The 20,576-nt window shown below is 43.7% G+C and overlaps 1 protein-coding gene and 1 pseudogene across 5 annotated transcripts in view; both read right to left on the reverse strand.

The window, feature by feature from the left end:
• The window catches only part of DOCK8 (dedicator of cytokinesis 8), a 222,054-nt gene that overhangs the window by 161,396 nt on the left and 40,082 nt on the right, over positions 1–20,576 (reverse strand). For 2 of the 5 annotated variants that reach the window (XM_077935900.1, XM_077935897.1), the window contains exons 1-3: positions 14,183–15,538; positions 5,466–5,568; positions 620–795 (exon numbers count right to left, since the gene is read on the reverse strand). In XM_077935900.1, the coding sequence (XP_077792026.1) occupies positions 620–795; positions 5,466–5,568; positions 14,183–14,610 (707 nt within the window). In that variant the 5' untranslated portion in view covers positions 14,611–15,538. Of the gene's footprint in view, positions 1–619; positions 796–3,344; positions 4,931–5,465; positions 5,569–14,182; positions 15,541–20,576 lie in introns of those variants that run through there. The other 3 variants (XM_077935898.1, XM_077935899.1, XM_028748429.2) reach the window with 3 other exon arrangements.
• Positions 6,611–10,858, reverse strand: LOC144329176 (uncharacterized; annotated as a pseudogene).

Genomic DNA, 20,576 nt, shown 5'->3' on the forward strand with positions numbered 1-20,576 from the left:
GCCATGTTATACACGGGAGCGTGTTACACATGGAAAAATACAGTAATGTGCCCACAGAATTTAATACATGCCTTTCTTCTCCAGATGTTTCCCTGGAACATATTTTCAATACCAGGTGAAGCCCCAAACAAGAGTAATAATAATAGTCTATTCCCTAAGCCACTGAGTACTCACAGCCCACTTCTACACATCATCTGATGGTTAAGGGGAGATGCTTCTTAGCTCGGAAAGTGTACTATCTCTCTGGTGGGCTGCAAACCTGTTGGGAGTTTCTTTAAAAAGTAATCCCTGTTTCCAGTCAAGGACTGGAGTAAATTTGTGGATTATATGAAAAGCATATGTGATGAGCAAACAACGTTTGTGGGTTTACAGGAAGCTTTGTGAAGAAATAATATTAGAAACACTGTAAAAAGGGGAACAAGGGAGTAAGTTTATTTAAAACAAAAGGCAATGTTAAATTTAGAATTGCGGATAGAAGATTTGATAACGGAAGATTTGCGGATGAGTCGAAGGAAGTCAAAATTTGTATTTGTGATAATATTGAAAATGTATGTTTAAATTTTATATTGGAAATTGAATAAAAATAATTATATAAAAAAAGTAATCCCTGTTTCCATACCCTTCTTCTGGCAATGATGGCTGCAAGGTCCTGTGCTCCTTTGGAGTAAAGACTACCTCCAAATCATCTTCAGGAAAGTCACCAAGTTCTTGCAGGAGTTCCAAATCCAAGTTATTCAGCTGCATTGTTAGGAAACCTTCAAAATCCACTGGTTCTACAGCATCATAGAACTGAGGCTAGGTGTTACAAAACAGAAACAAGTAGCTCATAACTTTTTTATATAGGAATGTTTTAAGTACAGCCAATGACTATGGCTCATATTCAGTTAAGTTTTACTTAGGGTAAACCCAATTAAATTAATGGTGCCTCCAAGTTTTCCTGAAGAAAAGCAGTAGGGCAAACATGGATGAGCCCTCTGTTTCTTGGGTGGGTGGGCTTTAATCAGTGCTTTTTCTCTTAAAAAAATGTTTAGGGGTACTCTCATTATCCTACTCATATTGAGATACTGCCCCTCAATGAGGCGAAGCTTAGATTCACAAAATGTTTAGGGGTATACGTATCCCTGCATCCCCCCAGGAAAAAAGCACTGGCTTTAATTATTTGCTTCCTTTCAACCATTTTTCCTTTTCTTTCTTTTTATGGAAAAATAGCACTACTTCAATATAACAGTATCCCCAGATGCTGGATAATTACAAGGTAATTAATATTAACTCCCCAGCAATTAACAGGAAGCAGTGAAACTTTTCAAACAGGAAGCTTTTGATTAAAGAAACAGAAGCCCTTAAAATCCTCAAAAGCCTCTCCACAATAAGTAGGCAATATGACACAGCAACTGTGTTTATAAAAAAACAAGCAAAAGCCCACCCAAAGTTAAGTCTGAAAAAGTAGGATAACACATAAAATATTGAATGCAGTAATTTAGCAATGTCATCTGGAGGTGTAATGAAAAGTGAGTGGGTGACATTTTGAGGGTAAAAGGCCTATGGTTGAAGGAGCTACAGTGGTATCTCGGGTTACAAACGCTTCGGGTTACAAACTCTGCTAAACTGGAAGTAGTTGCTCCGTGTTGCGAACTTTGCCCCAGGATGAGAACGGAAATCGTGCACCAGTGGCGCGATGGCATCGGGAGGCCCCATTAGCGAAAGCGCACCTCAGGTTAAGCACAGTTTCGGGTTAAGAACAGACCTCTGGAACAAATTAAGTTTGTAACTCAAGGTACCACTGTATTCTTAACTGTAAGTCAGAAGAAAAGCAAGTTGTTTCTAAAAACATTACTTTTCACATAGCTCCCAATGGTGGGAGACTGCAAAGGGCAACATTATTTGATGGGTTAGATATCACTGTGCAATCTAGCCAAGAAAAGGGTAGTGACTAAAAACATCCAAGGATGTGTGAACATTATAGTTAACATTCATTATAGTTATGAAGAGGGACAAGCATTCTGCCCATAGGAACTTTCAGGACTTCATATGTTCTTCAAAATTGCCTTCATACGGAAACTGGTTTAAGCGCCATGGCTGCAATCCTATCCCCACGTACCTGGGAGGAAGCCCCACTGAATTCAATAAGACTTTCTTCTGAATAGACATTGTTAGACTTGCACAGTTAGTCCTGGTGAGCCTGGGTTCAAATTAAACCCTAGAAATTGGCATCAGTTTTCTATCCTGCTACTGGAAACTCATTCTCTATCCTGAGATAGTATTAAAAAGTGAGCCCTTCTCTACATCCTTGCTCACCTCACCAGTTTTTTAAACAGTCCTGTCAATAACTTATTGGGTTGAATATTTTAATAATTAAGGTGTGTTTTTTCAAGTCCTTGTTTTCTTTTCTCAATCTCACTGAAGTTTTGCTTAACTGCTAGTATAAAATGAAAAGTAAAGTGCATTTGCATTTCAGTGAGTTCTTTTTTTTTAAAGATGCTTCAAGAGATGTGACCAAGAGAAATAGTGCACAGAAAAAAAACATTCTTATTCTGTCTCTTGCCAAACCCTTCTTGTGGAGAAGTACAATGCCACTTGAGGTTCTTAAGCAGCTTTAGATAAGTTAACTGTTGAGACTACAAACTTGTGTTAGGGTGCTTAAATCCCATTCATTTACTGGACAGTAGCCAAAAATATTATTTCACCATATAACATTTTTCACAATCAAATGATTTCTTTCAAGAACACAAGGTTTACGTTAGATGTATCTTTTAACTGTTTTGGTATAATCAAAGGAAGCCATCTGAGAAGTCTTTTGCTTCGCAATCCATTGCTTGGTTCTCCAAGCTTAAATCCTCTTTAAGTCAATGGCACTTACATGTTCATAACTGAACACTCCCATTTTCCTTGAGGAGAACCATGTACTATGATACCTTATGACACCATGAGGTTAAAGACTAACAAATATACTCTAGGGTCAGATTTTGTATACTGGATCCACTTTTGGCCCCTCTGGAATTTATATCAGGCACACATTAGGCTGCAAAGAGTTTTAAAATTAATAAACAAAATCTAAATGTACTTGTGGATAAACACAGGCTGTGCCATGTGTTTTTGCTTTCCATCCATGTAAATTGTGCATAATTTGCTGCTCTAAAATTGTGTGCTTGTCACTTCCAGAAAGTTTTGCAAACTTCTGAGGCAAGAATAAAAAATATGAGAAAAGGGTTGAAAGAGTATTCATTATAAAAGAAAATCTGTCAAAAAAAGAAGTTCAGTGCAGCTGCTGAAGAACTGAACCTATTTAAGAAACATGGTTTATCCAGTGAAAAGCAAAGTAAGGATCACACAAATTGGGTACATACCTTTTCTGTACGGTACAGTCAGCAGCAATCAAAATGGCGGATACAGGAAACAAACAGTTTTAGCAAGCTTCTTAGCAGAAACATTTGAGAGCAAAAGATGGACACACACACCCTCCCAACGAACAACCCACAAAGAACAAGTTAAACACCACAACTTCTCAGATTGAGGAAGTGAGTAAAATGATGGTGGTTAGCTTTGACAGACAGGAAGCGTACAATTATTATAGCGTTCCAAAGCTGTAGCTTAAGAAAATGTAGTTTTAAAAGTCTGAAGATCTCGTATTCAGCAAAACTATGCAATGACAAAATACCCTTTACATTTAGATGAAACAGAAAGGAATGATTATATCTGAATAATAGGGGTTGTCATGTTTAGTTTATAATAGGCAGCTATTCTGAAAGATTCCATGTTATTTCAAAACATCATGGGGACAGTCTAGAAAAAGTAATACTCTGTAGAACCTTAGGACTGTATAACTCTAAAGTGGGGGTAGGATAATTTTTATTATTTCTTTTTATTTATTAAATGTCTATACCTCCCTTCATCCCAGGATCAGTATGTTTTGCAATATAAAAACACAAAAATATATAACATAGTAACAAACAAAAGCAATATCCGGCCACACAGTATTTATTTGTTTATTATTTATTGTTAATTTTGCTGCATTAAATGTGCAGTCTGTAGTTGTCTTCCTTTGTAATGTTTTATTTTGAAATATTTAAGATAATATTTTAGTTTCCTGTTAATTATGGTGATTTGAATGTATACTTTATATTTTACTTTATTCAGTCATGTTTTATTCTAGATTGTTGTAAACCACTTTGAGAAATAATAAGAAGTTATGTTTTGCAAAAACTTTATCTCCATCCCCCCGCCCCAGGCCAATGTTGACTCATGGGCAGAACCATCCACCAGTGAATCAATCATCTGGTGTCAGAATGACGTCAGATGGTTGGCACCTGTCAGAGTGTAGCACTTTCTGTAGCACTTCCCAAACACCTACTCATTGCGCTCTTGGAAGCCCTGCACAAGGAGCTTCGTAGGCACTGCCAATTGGCAGTATGTGCAAAGCCCCCTTTGGCTCAAATTTGCAGGTGAAAATGGCATGCAAGCCAGGAGTTTCCTACACCTCCTGTATACAGCTCCACAGAACAAATCATGCTGCAAGTTTGAAAATGCCACCTCAGGTATTCCACATACAATTTTAAACATTTTAGCTACTGATAATGTTATGGGACGCGGGTGGCGCTGTGGGTAAAACCTCAGCGCCTAGGACTTGCCGATCGCATGGTCGGCGGTTCGAATCCCCGCGGCGGGGTGCGCTCCCGTCGTTCGGTCCCAGCGCCTGCCAACCTAGCAGTTCGAAAGCACCCCCGGGTGCAAGTAGATAAATAGGGACCGCTTACCAGCAGGAAGGTAAACGGCGTTCCATGTGCTGCGCTGGCTCGCCAGATGCAGCTTGTCACGCTGGCCACGTGACCTGGAAGTGTCTGCGGACAGCGCTGGCTCCCGGCCTATAGAGTGAGATGAGCGCACAACCCTAGAGTCTGGCAAGACTGGCCCGTACGGGCAGGGGTACCTTTACCTTTAATGTTATACTGCTCTATTTTTAATTTGTATTGTTTTTAATTTTATTGTATATTTTGTATATTTTGCTTTCATTCTTGTGCACCACCAGGAAATAATTACATAAGGGACGGTATATAAATAAATATATGTTCCCTTGTTAAGCATGGTATTCATTCTCAATTGCTTAAAATAAGGGGACACACCAATAAAATTATGCATTTCATCAGGATACTTTAAAATCCTAAACATTATTGGTCTGATTTTAAATCATTGTCAGGTAGATGCACTTACAATGGTCAAACAACATCTCTGAAGAGTGGGCTGTCCTATTTACATGCAAACATACTAACAGCATTGTTTTATAGGAAAAGGGAGATGGAGAGCTTAGAAGTGGCAGAAGGCTGTGTGCATAACCTCTTCCCTGCCCAGTTTCTCCACTCCAAATTCCCTCCTATAGCCCATCCCACACACTCAAAGGCTCTGTTCCTTGTGTTAACTGGAGCTAACGTCATGTAAAGAGCACAGAAATACACCACAAGCTCCATACTTACTAGCTGAAGGGAAGAGAAACCAGGGTTGCTGATACTTCGCTGAGACAACTGTCCATGGTTGGCCTGCTGCACAAAGTGTCGTCTTATTTCTGCCGAGGAATGCCTTTGACATAAAAAGGAAGAAGATACCAGCTATTCCCAAATTAGGTCCTATTTTACTTTAAGTATTTTGACACGTGATACACACAAGTCCTGCTATCCAAACATTTGTCATACAAAAATTCACTTATCCAAACATGAGGAGTTAGCACCCAAAAATACAGACAACAAATTCAGATTTCCAAACATGTACTGTTTAGCATGTAGTACTATAAATAAATAAGCACAGTAAACAAGCCTTACTTCTTTGTGTTTTTCTGGTTCTCAGCAGCCACTTTGTCAGAAACCCGGGGGGGGGGGGATTCAACAAATAAGAGAGCATTTTTTCCTTCTTTGTTTAGCTTTTGCAAGGTTTCAGATGGTTTTCCCTGGTTTTTTCATCCTTTCGGGGTCAGAATTCTGAGGTTAGGTACGCATTAGAAATTTCCCCATAGGAATCCACAGAAATTGCAGACTCGTTATGTAAATGTTTGCCTAACAAATGATTTCCTGAGAACACATTGTGTTTGGATAGTGAGACCTGCATGTATTTGTATAAAAATATGCTCATGGCCTCTAAACTAGGCATAATGAACTCACAGCAAGATAAATCAAGTGGAGCTTCTATGGCTATATAGCAAGTGCAGAAAAGAGAAAGGAGGGAGAAGTCAAATCAAACCACCAATTTAAGAATCCCATAAAAATGTTTAGCAGATATGTTTAGCAGAGCGTGAATTCTCAATATTTCTGTGTCTAGCCTCTAGTGACTACGAAGCAAAACAATCCCTTTGATCATGGGTGGGGAATTTGTGTCCCTCCCCTAGAATACTTCAACCATGGCCCTAGAATGCTTCAACCATGGCCAAGGTGGCTGAGGCTGGTGGGAGTTGATTCCTAAGACCATGGTGGAAAGAAAATGATTACAATACTACATCAAGTATGGATTTAAAAGACTCTGAGCAATCTTTATTTATTCAGAAGTATGTGCCGTTCATTCTGTATCTTACATAAATATTTAAAACCGTGTGTGTGTGTGAGAGAGAGAGAGAGAGAGAGAGAATCTACTGTCTGCAAAGAGGAAGCAACAGATTCGAAGCAGGAAGTTCCTTTGGTAGTTATTCGGAGGAATGTTTTTGCCTGGTGCCAAAAGATATGTAATGATGGTGCCAGGCAAGCCTCTCTGGGGAGAGCATTCCATAACTGGGGAGCCACCATAGAAAAGGCCCGTTCTCTTGTTGCCACCCTCCAAACCTCTCTGGGAAGGAAAACATAGAGAAGGGCGTCAGATGACAAGCGCGGGGTCCAGGTCGGTTCGTAAGGGGAAAGGTGATCCTTAAGGCATTGAGGTCTTGAGCCGTGCAAGGCTTTATAGGTCAACACCAGCACTTTGAATTGGACCCAGAACCTAATCAGCAACCAGTCCAGTTGTGCCAGGATTGGTGTTAAATGCTCAAATCGTCTTGCTCTGGTGAGCAATCTGGCCATTGAATTTTGCACCAGCTGAAGTTTCTGAGCCATATTCAGAGGTCTTACCAGAGCATAGGCCACAGAAGTCAGGCTACCCCTGTCCAGATAGGGGCAGATGAGCCACCAGCCAAAGCTGGCAGAAGGCACTCCACACCACTGAGGCCACCTCAGCCTCAAGTGACAGTAGTGGATGCAAGATCCTCGCCCCAAGCTATGAACCTGCTCCTTCAAAGGGAGTGTAATCTCCCAGCCATCCGGTCTAGGGAACCACCCACTAACAGTGCCTCTGTCTTATCTGGATTGAGCTTCAGTGTATTGACTCTCATCCAGTCCATTACCAAGGCAAGACATGAGGCAAGATAACAAAAGTAGCAGACATCTCAAAATTGTGTAGATTACAGGAATTGGTGGAGACGGCTCAACTGACTAGTAAACCCAGAGGAAACTCAAAGCAAAAATTTGCGAAAAATGGGGTGGTTATAGAAGATATGTTCAAAAATACAATAATAGTTTTGACTCCGTGCTAGCATTCGAGTGATAAAGGAACTAAAAGGAGGTGGACAACAATTAAGGATTTATTATGTTTTCAGAAGGTATTAGAAAAATTATATAGAAAGGTTTATTGTTTTGTGTACATTCAAATGCAAGATAAAATATATGCAAAGGGACTTGACAGGAAGTCAAAGTTGAAGAAAAAATTTTGGAAAATAAAAGAGAGAAAAATATTTACTTTCATTATTATCATTTTGTGTGTGGGTGTGGGTGTGTGGGTGTCTGCATATATGTGTGTTGCTGTATGCAATGTTTGGGAGGAAATAAGACAGTAAATAACAAATAACAAACTAAATATCGATGTATGTAATTTTTATTTCTTAATTATATTTAGTGGTAGTATGGCTGTATTGTTTTTTGTAACATAAAATCATTCAATAAAAATTATTTTTTAAAAACCCCAAAGAAAATTGTGTAGATTATTACTGCCAGCACCATAACAGCAGGATGGATATTTGGTACAATGTTTTGCCAGTCATGCGAATATTGTTCAAAACTGGAAACTCAGAAATAGGAAGTTGCTATGTCACAACAATCCACCAGGGTTCCTGGTGCGCACAAGTCGTATCCCTCATGACACACAGTTGTGGAAGACAGCACACAGGAAATGCTGGCAGTGACCACAAAGCTGTTCAAAAAACCCTTACTGTTCAAAATTGTATGGTTTTGTCATGAAATCAGGCGGCCAGCAGTTACCGGTAAGTTTGCTGTGATGGTATCACATAATAGCAGGGTGTCCCTGAACGTATCAGTAGACTCAAGAAATCCTATACAAAACAAAATCTACTAGGAGGTTGGATGGACTGGCTGCCAACTCAAGATCTCAGTATTTTATAACTATGTAATTCTGAATGGTGGCAGGTGGGTGTGGATCTGGATACTGTGAAACAGAAAAGGTGCCATTTCCTCCTCCCCTTCTCTGAAAGATCCCCCACCAAACATAACCCTCTATGTCTAGGACGTTTGCTATAGGCTTACAGGCCTGAGCAGCACAACCTCCTTCTCTTTCCTTATCCCACCTCTTCCCCAAACAACACCTCAACATATTGTAGGCGTTCTGGAAGCTCACAGCTCCTTGTCTGCCATTTTAAGAAAATGTTTTTCTTTTAACGGACAAACTTATACGTTTCTATATACCTAGCGAATCCTTCAAACATGTAGAAGCCATAACCTAATTTTAAGGTGGTTCGGTTTTGCTTGCCACCTGGTAGGCATTCAACCAGATGCAGTTCACAACATAAAAATATAATATAAAAGCCCTAAATATATGATTTTAAAACCCCAATAACTTCCCACACACACACTTTAAAGGGGTATTGTGGTCTAAACCACAGAGCCTAGGGCTTGCCGATCAGAAGGTCGGCAGTTCGAATCCCTGTGATGGGGTGAGCTCCCGTTGTTCGGTCCCAGCTCCTGCCCACCTAGAAGTTCGAAAGCACGTCAAAATGCAAGCAGATAAATAGGTACCACTACGGTGGGAAGGTAAACGGCGTTTCCGTGCACTGCTCTGGTTCGCCAGAAGCGGCTTAGTCATGCTGGCCACATGACCCGGAAGCTGTCTGCAGACAAACGCCGGCTCCCTCAGCCTATAGAGCGAGATGAGAAGAGTGACTAGTGGGGTGCCACAGGGTTCTGTCTTGGGCCCGGTCTTATTCAACATCTTTATCAACGACTTGGATGATGGACTCAAGGGCATCCTGATCAAATTTGCAGATGACACCAAACTGGGAGGGGTGGCTAACACCCCAGAGGACAGGATCACACTTCAAAACGACCTTGACAGATTAGAGAACTGGGCCAAAACAAACAAGATGAATTTTAACAGGGAGAAATGTAAAGTATTGCACTTGGGCAAAAAAAATGAGAGGCACAAATACAAGATGGGGGACACCTGGCTTGAGAGCAGTACATGTGAAAAGGATCTAGGAGTCTTGGTTGACCACAAACTTGACATGAGCCAACAGTGTGACGCGGCAGCTAAAAAAGCCAATGCAATTCTGGGCTGCATCAATAGGAGTATAGCATCTAGATCAAGGGAAGTAATAGTGCCACTGTATTCTGCTCTGGTCAGACCTCACCTGGAGTACTGTGTCCAGTTCTGGGCACCACAGTTCAAGAAGGACACTGACAAACTGGAACGTGTCCAGAGGAGGGCAACCAAAATGGTGAAAGGCCTGGAAACGATGCCTTATGAGGAACGGCTAAGGGAGCTGGGCATGTTTAGCCTGGAGAAGAGGAGGTTAAGGGGTGATATGATAGCCATGTTCAAATATATAAAAGGATGTCACATAGAGGAGGGAGAAAGGTTGTTTTCTGCTGCTCCAGAGAAGCGGACACGGAGCAATGGATCCAAACTACAAGAAAGATTCCACCTAAACATTAGGAAGAACTTCCTGACAGTAAGAGCTGTTCGACAGTGGAATTTGCTGCCAAGGAGTGTGGTGGAGTCTCCTTCTTTGGAGGTCTTTAAGCAGAGGCTTGACAACCATATGTCAGGAGTGTTCTGATGGTGTTTCCTGCTTGGCAGGGGGTTGGACTCGATGGCCCTTGTGGTCTCTTCCAACTCTATGATTCTATGATTCTATGAGCGCGCAACCCCAGAGTCATCCAAGACTGGACCTAATGGTCAGGGGTACCTTTACCTTTACCTAGATGTTTATCAGCCAAAGGCCTGGTTAAAGAGGAACGTTTTTGCCTGGCACCTAAAGGTGTATAATGAAGGTGCCTGGCAAACGTCCCTGGGGAGAGCCTTCCACAAACAAGGAGCCTCTACAGAGAAAGCCCGTTCTCGTGTTGCCACCCTCTGGACCTCTCAAGGAGGAGGCACATGAAGAAGGGCCTCAGAGGATGATCTCAGGGTCCAGGTAGGTTCATATGGAGACAGGCAGTCCTTGAAGTATTGCGGCCCTGAGCTGTTTAAGGCTTTATACCTCAAAACCAGCACTTTGAATTGGGCCCAGAAACTAATTGGCAGCCAGTGCAGTCGGACCAGGATTGGTGCAATACATTCAAATGGTCTTGTCCCAGTGAGCTGCTGAGTTCTGCACTAACTGAAGTTTCTGAACCATCTTCAGAGGCAGCCCAACATATAATGTTGCAGTAATTTAACCTTGAGGTTACCAGGGCATGGACGACAGTAGTTAGGCTATCCCTGTTCAGATAGGGGCATAGCTGGACCACCAGCCAAAGCTGAAGGAAGGCACTCTGTGCCACTGATGCCACCTGAGCCTCAAGTGACAGCAAAGGATCCAGGAGCTTCACTTTGTTGGCTCTCATCCAGTCCATTATCAAGACAAGACAATGGCCCAGCACTTCCACCTGAGGATGTAAAGGAGAAGTAGAGCTGTGTGTCATCAGCATATTGCTGACAAAGGTACTCCAAACCTTCACTTAGCAGTTTCATGTAGATGTTAAACAGGACAGGGGAGAGAATCGAGCCCCACATCGAAGCTTCCACGGGGCTGAAAAATATTCCCCAAGCAACACCCTCTGGGAATGACCATCCAAGTAGGACTGCAACCACCGCAAAGCGGTGTCACCCACCCCTAATTTGGATACCATGGTTGAGGGTATCAAAAGCCACTGAAAGGTCGCAGAGAAGTAACAGGGACACATTTCCCCAGTCTTTCTCCCAACAGAGGGCATCATACAGGGTGACCAAAGCAGCTTCTGTGCCAAAACCGGGACTAAACCCTGATTGAAATGGATCTAGAAAATCAGTTTGCTCCAAGAGTGCCTGGATCTGGTCTGCAACCACCCACTCTAGAACCTTGCTCAGGAAAGGGAGACTAGCAACTGGCCAGTAGTTTGCGAGATTTTCTGAATCCAGGGAGTGTCTCTTGAGAAGTGGCTTTACCACTGCCTCCTTCAAGCAGGCAGGGACCACCCCCTCTCGTAAAGAGGCATTAACCATCTCCCTGGCCCAGCCAGCTGTCCCCTCCCTGCTGGTTTTTATAGGCCAAGAGGGCAAGGGTCCAGAGCGCAAGTGGTCTCCCTGACTGAGCCAAGGACCTGGCATTCAGCAACAGGAGCCACAGACCTGAGGGCTGGCCGATAGGACAACTGCAATTCCCCAGGTTGGAGAAGGGGCTGGCACACGGCACAGTCACCAACTGCCTGTGTTGTGTGCCCCTTACTTGGCCTGCCCCTCCATGCCATACCTCCCCCTACCTTGAACCACTGTGACTGGGGCCCCCTGCTCTCCTTCACTCCTCTCCTCTCAGGCACATCCAACAAAGAGACCTGACTTTGACCACAAATAAGTTGTCAGTTAAAAACAGTTAAAAATAATTAAGACAATTTAATCTTGCATGTACAGTGAAACACATTTTACTATATAATAACCAGAGATATGAGTCTCCTGAGGAATAATCACAGGTGATCAGAAGTCCCTTAAGAACATGAATTGTAAAACAGAAAACTAAAATGGGCTCTTTAACAAGATTAATTTGTCTTTATCTTGATCGGTAACTTTCATCACATATTGAAGAACAATTGCTATTTATACACTGTGATCTCATTATTCATAAGATCTGATAAGATCATGAAAACTCAAAAATAAAATCTGCATGTGCCAGTCATTCTTAAAACACTTATCTGTGTTCTTCTCCCCATGATTCCTTACTCTATAAACACAGAATGTGCATGATTCTGGTACAAAAAGCAGGATAACCTTGTAGTACAACCTGGAATTCTTCAGTCTGATGGCAGTGATTATTGGAGGAGAAGAAGAAGAAGAGTTTGGATTTGATATCCTGCTTTATCACTACCCTAAGGAGGCTCAAAGCGGCTAACAATCTCCTTTCCCTTCCTCCCCCACAACAAACACTCTGTGAGGTGAGTGGGGCTGAGAGATTTCAGAGAAGTGTGACTGGCCCAAGGTCACCCAGCAGTTGCATGTGGAGGAGCGGGGAATCGAACCCAGTTCACCAGATTATGAGTCCACCACTCTTAACCACTACACTACACTACACTACACTACACTTTTGACAAAAGAGCATGAAAATATTAATTGCATTACTGGAGTAGACAAAAGTGCATCTCGTCCCACATTTATTCTATACCTGTGACCAGTAAGATGCCCCATAATAGTCATCACCTTTCATTTATCCTAGCAACTGGAATTAGATTTGTTTAGCTAAGCATATACCTGGACATGCTAGAGGGAGAGCACTGAAGCATCTGAAAGGTCCCAACAGTTGAGTTTCTACAATCACTTACATTTTCTGCAGTGGCTTTTACTCAACTGCCACAATACAAAGACATTTTTGCAATTGCACAACTGCAGAATTTCCCGGTTGTTCTATCCTTCAACTTACTGAATTTGACTACACATAGAAAAGAATCAAAAGGTGTGAAATGCTTCAGACTGGGAAAAACCTTTAACATTTTTATCTGCAGTTTTATTTTAAAGAACGAAAGCCTTCCATCTTGTTGTGTCAGGGACTAGGCAGATGAGGAGTGGTGGAGACTGCCATCCCTGGAGGCTTCCAGGCAGGAGACAGATGAAGATAGCATGGGCCCAGGTTCGTGGTGGTGGCACACCTCAGAAGAAGAAGCAAAGAGCTGGGAAATAATGGAGGGTGAGGAACAGGAGCAAGCTAGCAGATGCACTAGTCCTGAACAGAGAGAGGAGTCAGAAGTAGTAGAAACAGTACAGCCACTTGAAAGCCTGGGAGAGCCCCTTCCTCCTCCTAGAACTAGGCTCTCCCTTCCTGTATCTGGACAGAAAGATTTCATTGCTGCCCACCGTAGACGGCAGTGAGCCATATATTCAGCAGGTGAGTCTGCCCGTTACTGTATTTCTATGCCTAGGAAAGTAGTGCCTGTTGAATTTCTGCTTGTACAGTTATTAAAGGTGTATGGAAAAAGCAAAACATTCAATCGACAGCAAGCCACAAGTTACTTACATCCTTAATTGCACTCAATTGGCATAATCCCAGTATTTTCACCAGGATTTTTTTTAATGGAAGTATGCCAAACATATATTCACTGCGGTTCAGTGGCGTAGCGTGGGGGGTGCAGGGGGGGGCCGGCCGCACCGGGCGCAACATCTGGGGGGCGCACGCGCACTCGAGTGCTAAAATCCACGGGTTAGGGGGTGCAAATTACTTGCCTTGCCCCGGGTGCTGACAACCCACGCTACGCCACTGCTGCAGTTTAGAACCATGCTGAGAACAAGTTCTGACCAAGTTTTTAACACTTCCTATTTCTCAGAGCTATGAAAACCTTCTATCAACTTATTACCACCTCTCTGTGCAAATAATAATATGATCAGGGTTTTCCTCCCAGGAGGTGAGGCTTTCTCCTTCAGAATCGACCAAACAACAAGCTGCATCTAGATTTCTAACCCAATGCCAAGCGCAAACAAGCCTGGAATGAGGGAGACTGATTCCAACTCCCCCCGCCAAAAAGCAAATTCCTTCGGCGCGTGCGTGTGCGCCCGCTCTGCTTCGCCTCCCCTGAACGCCCGCGGACCGCGGCTCTGCGGCGGAGTCCCGGGCGGTGGGCAGATGGGGCAAGCGGCAGATCTGCTCTCCGGGCGCGTCTCTCCCGGAGCTTCCCCGGCCAGCGAGGCCAGTCAAGAGCCGCTCTTGGGGAATGCCCCCAGGCGCCCTTACCTGTTGATTTTCAGAGCAAAGGCTCTCCTGTCCGAGCTGGGCAGAGTGGCCATGCCAAGGGGCCGGGCCGCGATCGCCCCGCAGGGTCCCGCTCCGCCGAGGAGGAAGCCTCTTTCTCGAGCCCTGCTCCGGGGCCTCCTCGGCAGGCACGTCGGGGCAGAAGAAACTTCCGCCTTTTCGGTCTTCCTCCTTGAAATCCGCAGGCGACGGGCAGGGAGGGGCCAGCGACGCCTCTGCCGCGGCGGGAGGCAGCCGGGGTGCCCCAGGCGGGCGGGCGGGACGGGGCGTCCCATTTGGGAATGTGGCGTAGCCGGGATCAAAACACCCCTGCAAGCCAAAAAGAAGTCTAGCTCATCAGGGAGAGGACGAAGCCGAACCATTTCCCCTGAGGTGCTGGCTTTCCATTTTGAGGGGTGCGTCGTCTTCATACCTTTCTTCCCTGCCCTTTCTCACCTCATGGGATGTATCCTGCCATAGGGCCGGCCGCTGACCGGCCTCCAGACCTGCTCTGCCCAGCTTGTTAAAACGTTACGCCATTTTATAATATTATTACAGTACTCTTTTTTAACGGCTTCTAAGTGACACCGAACACGTTTCTTTCGTTTCGGGAGGAATCTGTTTCCTTCTGAGAAAGCCTTTCAGAAGTCGGTCCCGCTTGGGAGATCTCCCTCCACGTGCGTGAGCCGGGAGCTCTCGTCCTGCCTTCCCCGAGGACCGGGGCGGGGGCGCAGTTTGGGACTGTCCTGCATCATAAGGTGCAAAAACGACCGAGCCGCCCTTGTCAGCCGAGCTGCCGTTGCAAGAACGTGTCAGCTGCTTGCACAAGCCGCTCTTTTGCAAAGCCTTCCGTTCGCCGCCCTTCAGTCTCGGCGCCTGCGGGGAAAAGCTCGAGATGATCGCTCATTGAACAAGATTCGGGTTTCAAACCAAGGAAAATATTGGGCGGCGGGATGTGGGGCTCCTCGGGACGGAGTTCGGGAAGGACGGCTGGACATTTAGCAGCAGCAGCAGCGCGTGCGAAACGCAAAACGCCGATAGCACGAAGCAGCGCCCGTGGGTTGCAAAGGCTGCGCCTCTGTGCCTGGGGGTGGGGGAAGAGCAACTGCCCAGGGTGGGAATTTAACAGACAAATAAATACAAATTAATCACAGGTTGTGAAAACAAATCCAGGCATGTGAGCAAGTTATGCACTCAGTCTAGCACAGTACAGGAGGGAAAGCCTAAGCCGCCATGCAATTTAAACATGTATTTTACACAGCACGGAGGAAATAAAAACGACTCCAGGATGCACACTCTATTACGCTTTTTCTTTACAGAGGGGGCTATGCATGTTCCATCTGCCTTAAAAGTTTACAGTGCAAAAGTGGTTGCAACTATGGCCTATGCGGTCCCTTTATGGGGCACTTTTGTAAACCTTATGCCTCTGGTGACATTGCAAAATCTTTTTCTCAGATGACTTTTGAAACTACCCCCCTGTGTAAGCAACTCGGCTATTCGCTTAGAACTTAAGACCCCCTCCTTAGAGATCCTGATGTGGAGACATGCCTTTAATTACTGGCTGTCCCTTTGGCATAAATTGCCCAATTACCATCTTATTCAGTGCCTTTGGAGAGATGAATTTACCAGCCCATGGGCAACAAAAATCCATTCCAAACTGTTGTCTTATGGAATCTCTCCTTCCGATATACTAAATCTAGATCTAATTACAGCAAATAAGGTTATCAAACAAAGATTGGAGGAGGTTGATTTGCAACAAAATCTTACTACAGGTGGACTCGATATCTGTCTACCTTATCGGTTGCGTCGCATAGATTCGCTTTTGTTAGAGCCAGATTTAATGTGTTCCCCTCAAATGTGCTGAGTAATAGATTTTCTAACGGTAAAACCTCTGTTTTATGCGCATGTGACAACAAATCAATAGAATCCCTTTATCATATCTTGTTTAATTGTCCTTTATATATTGTTCCCCGATCAAGGATTCTGAGTTCAATCGTTTTGGAAACTGCTGCTAAACCACCTGAATTACATCTAGCTTATCTACTCCAGGACATTGACTCTTATAGAACATTACAGGTTGCCAGATTCCTGAATTCAGTTCTCTCATATAAAAGACTTCATGGAATGCTGCATGACTATTAAAAATCTAGTAAACTCTATCCACCATCTTTATATTCAAGGCCACAATATGGTACATCTAGAGATTGTATGTAACGTGAAGGAGATTATGCCTTGAAATATTTTAGTTGATATTTTAGAATGTAAAATGCTATTTTATTTATTGATTGGTTTTACCTTGTGGGCTTATAGCCAAATAAAGTATTATCTATCTATGCATGACTCCAGGATGATATCTTTTTTGCATCCGTTCACCCTTATATTTTATTACCCCACCTCCCATTCTATCCAGGTCACAATGGGACCTAGTATATTGAAGTATAGCATTCATCCATTGACTTTTTGATTTGCACAGCGGCTCTGATGCTCAGAGAATATAGATTTACAGCATATACAAAAGTTTAATTCCTTTGCACTTCTAGACAAAATACTGAGATAGCAATCCTAAACCTTGTAGTGAAGTAGGCATGTATAGGGTTGTGATGTGGACCAGTTAAGATAAATTAGACTAGAGCTAACTGTGTGGGAGTCAAAGAACAAACAAAACTGCACACATTTGTCTTACTACAGAAAAAAATTAACCACCTGGCTTTTAAATTACTTGGATTGCTGGTCCACCTAGGACAGTAAAAAAAATGATAAAAATCCATTTTCAGATTATTTCCAGTGAGAAACTCCCATAACACTCATAGTATGGATTTTTTTTTTAACCAGGAACAATTTCACAGCCTAATCCTGCACATTCCACCAAGAAAGTCTGTGTGTGGTTGCAGATGCCGGGATGAACAAAATGCCTTGGAATGACAGATGGGGATAAACAAAAGGTTGCTGTGATTCATAATGTAGAAATGTTCAGTATGAAGTGCCAGCTAGTGGATTCATGGACCATCGCAAGGATTTTGTTTTTACCACCAATGTTGTTGTTTAGTCGTGTCCGACTCTTCGTGACCCCATGGACCAGAGCACGCCAGGCACGCCTGTCTTCCACTGCCTCCTGCAGTTTGGTCAAACTCATGTTGGTAGCTTCGAGAACACTATCCAACCATCTCGTCCTCCTGTCGTCCCCTTCTCCTTGTGCCCTCCACCTTTCCCAACATCAGGGTCCTTCCCAGGGAGTCTTCTCTTTTCATGAGGTGGCCAAAGTATTGGAGCTTCAGCTTCAGGATCTGTCCTTCCAGTGAGCACTCAGGGCTGATTTCCTTCAGAATGGAGAGGTTGGATCTTCTTGCAGTCCATGGGACTCTCAAGAGTCTCCTCCAGCACCATAATTCAAAAGCATCAATTCTTCGGCGATCAGCCTTCTTGATGGTCCAGCTCTCACTTCCATACATGACTACTGGGAAAACCATAGCTTTAACTATACGGACCTTTGTTGGCAAGCTGATGTCTCTGCTTTTTAAGATGCTGTCTAGGTTTGTCATTGCTTTTCTCCCAAGAAGGAGGCGTCTTTTAATTTCGTGGCTGCTGTCACCATCTGCAGTGATCATGGAGCCCAAGAAAGTAAAATCTCTCACTACCTCCATTTCTTCCCCTTCTATTTGCCAGGAGGTGATGGGCCCAGTGGCCATGATCTTTGTTTTTTGATGTTGAGCTTCAGACCATATTTTGCACTCTTCTCTTTCACCCTCATTAAAAGGTTCTTTAATTTAATCCCCTTCATGGATCACTGCCTTTGGCCCAGCCGCTTCATCAGCTCTGGATCTACTAGTACTTGCCCTCCGCTCTTCCCCAGTAGCATGTTGGACGCCTTCCGACCTGAGGGGCTCATCTTCCAGCGTCATAACTTTTATATGCCTGTTGTCTTTGTCCATGGAGTTTTCTTGGCAGGGATACTGGAGTGGCTTGCCGGTTCCTCCTCCAGGTGGATCACGTTTGGTCAAAACTCTCCACTATGACCTGTTCATCTTGTGTGCCCTGCTCGGCGTAGTTCATAGCTTCTCTGAGTTCTTCAAGCCCCTTCGCCACGGCAAGGCAGTGATCCATGAAGGGGATCCATGAAAGGAAAGTCCAATGCTGTAAAGAAAAATATTGCATAGGAACCTGGAATGTAAGAACCATGAACCTGGGTAAGTTGGATGTGGTCAAAAATGAGATGGCAAGGATAAATCCTCCCAGTCCTCCCAGTTGAACGACATGGCCCAGGGAGAGAGGGAAAAATAGTGGAAGTGAACAACTGGCTTCGCAAATGGTGTAAACAGGAACGGTTTGGATTCTTAGATCATGGACTGCAATTTCTGGAAGATGGACTTCTGGCAAGCGATGGGCTGCACCTCACAACGGTTGGGAGGAATGTTTTTGCAAAAAATCTCAGAAACCTAATCAGGAGGGCTTTAAACTGACTAATGTGGGGGAGGGAGACAGTGCTCCTGAAGGTAGGAGTCTATCAATTGATGAAGATGATCATCCAAATGTCATAGACCGAATGGAGCAAACAGCAGCAGACCTAGTGGTGGGAGGAAAAAATCCTTAAATAAGAGACACGGGGGAATGATGAATGGACTTCAATGTCTGTACACTAATGCGCAAAGCATGGGAAATAAACAAGATGAGCTTGAGCTCTTGGTACAGCAAACTAAATATGACATAATAGGCATCACTGAAACCTGGTGGGATAAGTCCCACGATTGGAATGTAATAATGGAGGGATACAATCTATTCCAGAGAAACAGACCAGACAAGAAAGGAGGAGGAGTGGCGTTATATGTCAGGGATGTGTATACCTGTGAAGAGATCCAAGATTTAGAACCTCAAAGCCAAAGTGAGAGCATTTGGGTCAAAATTAAGGGAGAGAAGAATAACAGAGACCTCATTGTGGGAGTTTACTATAGATCCCCAAGCCAAACGGAGGACATAGATGATGCCTTCCTGGAACAGATGGCCAAGCATGCAAAAGGAAGAGAGATAGTAGTAATGGGGGACTTCAATTACCCGGATATTTGTTGGATGTCAAACTCAGCCAAGAGCATAAGGTCAAACAGATTCCTCACTGGACTTGCAGACAACTTCATTGTCCAGAAAGTGGGAGAAGCAACAAGAAGAACAGCCATTTTAGATCTGGTCCTAACCAATGTTGATGACCTGGTTAGTGGGTAGAAGTGGAAGGATCATTAGGCGCGAGTGATCATGCTCTTCTGAAGTTTACTATACAGCGGAAAGGAGCAGCCAAGCATACTAGGACTCAATTTCTTGACTTTAAGAAAGCTGACTTCATAAAACTTAGGGAAGTGCTGGGTGAGATCCCATGGACAGTAATACTAAAAGGAAAGGGAGTTGATGATGGCTGGGAGTTTGTTAAGAGGGAGATAGTAAAAGCACAACTTCAGGCAATACCAATGAGACGGAAACATGGAAGGTGCCTAAAGAAGCCAGGGTGGCTATCTAAAGAACTTTTAACTGAATTAAGATTAAAAAAAGATGTGTACAAAAAATGGAAAAGGGGGGTAACCACCAAAGAGGAGTTCAAACAAATAGCCAGCACATGTAGACACAAAGTCAGAAAAGCTAAAGCACAGAATGAACTCAGGCTTGCTAGAGAGGTTAAAAGCAACAAAAAAGGCTTTTATGGGTATGTCCGTAGCAAAAGGAAGAACAAAGAAACAGTGGGGTCACTCAGAAGAGAAGATGGTAAAATGCAAACAGGGGACACAGAAAGCGCTGAACTCCTCAATGCCTTCTTTGCCTCAGTCTTCTCCGATAAAGAAAACAATGCCCGACCTGAAGAATTTGGAGCAAATGATTCAGCAGAGGAAACACAGCCCAGAATAACTAAGGAGATAGTACAAGAATACTTGGCTAGTCTAGATGTATTCAAGTCTCCAGGGCCAGATGAACTGCATCCAAGAGTATTAAAAGAACTGGCAGGTGTGATTTCAGAACCACTGGCAGTCATCTTTGAGAATTCCTGGAGAACAGGCGAAGTCCCGGCAGACTGGAGGAGGGCAAATGTTGTCCCTATTTTCAAAAAGGGGAAAAGAGAGGACCCAAATAATTATCGCCCAGTCAGTCTGACATCAATACCAGGGAAGATTCTGGAGCAGATCATTAAGCAAACAGTCTGTGAGCACCTAGAAAGGAATGCTGTGATCACCAATAGTCAGCATGGATTTCTGAAAAATATGTCATGTCAGACTAACCTGATCTCGTTTTTTGACAGAATTACAAGCCTGGTAGATGAAGGGAACGCAGTGGATGTAGCCTACCTTGATTTCAGCAAGGCATTCGACAAGGTGCCCCATGATATTCTTGTAAAGAAGCTGGTAAAATGCGGTCTGGACTATGC

The sequence above is a fragment of the Podarcis muralis genome, chromosome 11 (genome assembly GCF_964188315.1).
Source record: "Podarcis muralis chromosome 11, rPodMur119.hap1.1, whole genome shotgun sequence".
In the NCBI taxonomy this organism is placed as follows: domain Eukaryota; kingdom Metazoa; phylum Chordata; class Lepidosauria; order Squamata; family Lacertidae; genus Podarcis; species Podarcis muralis.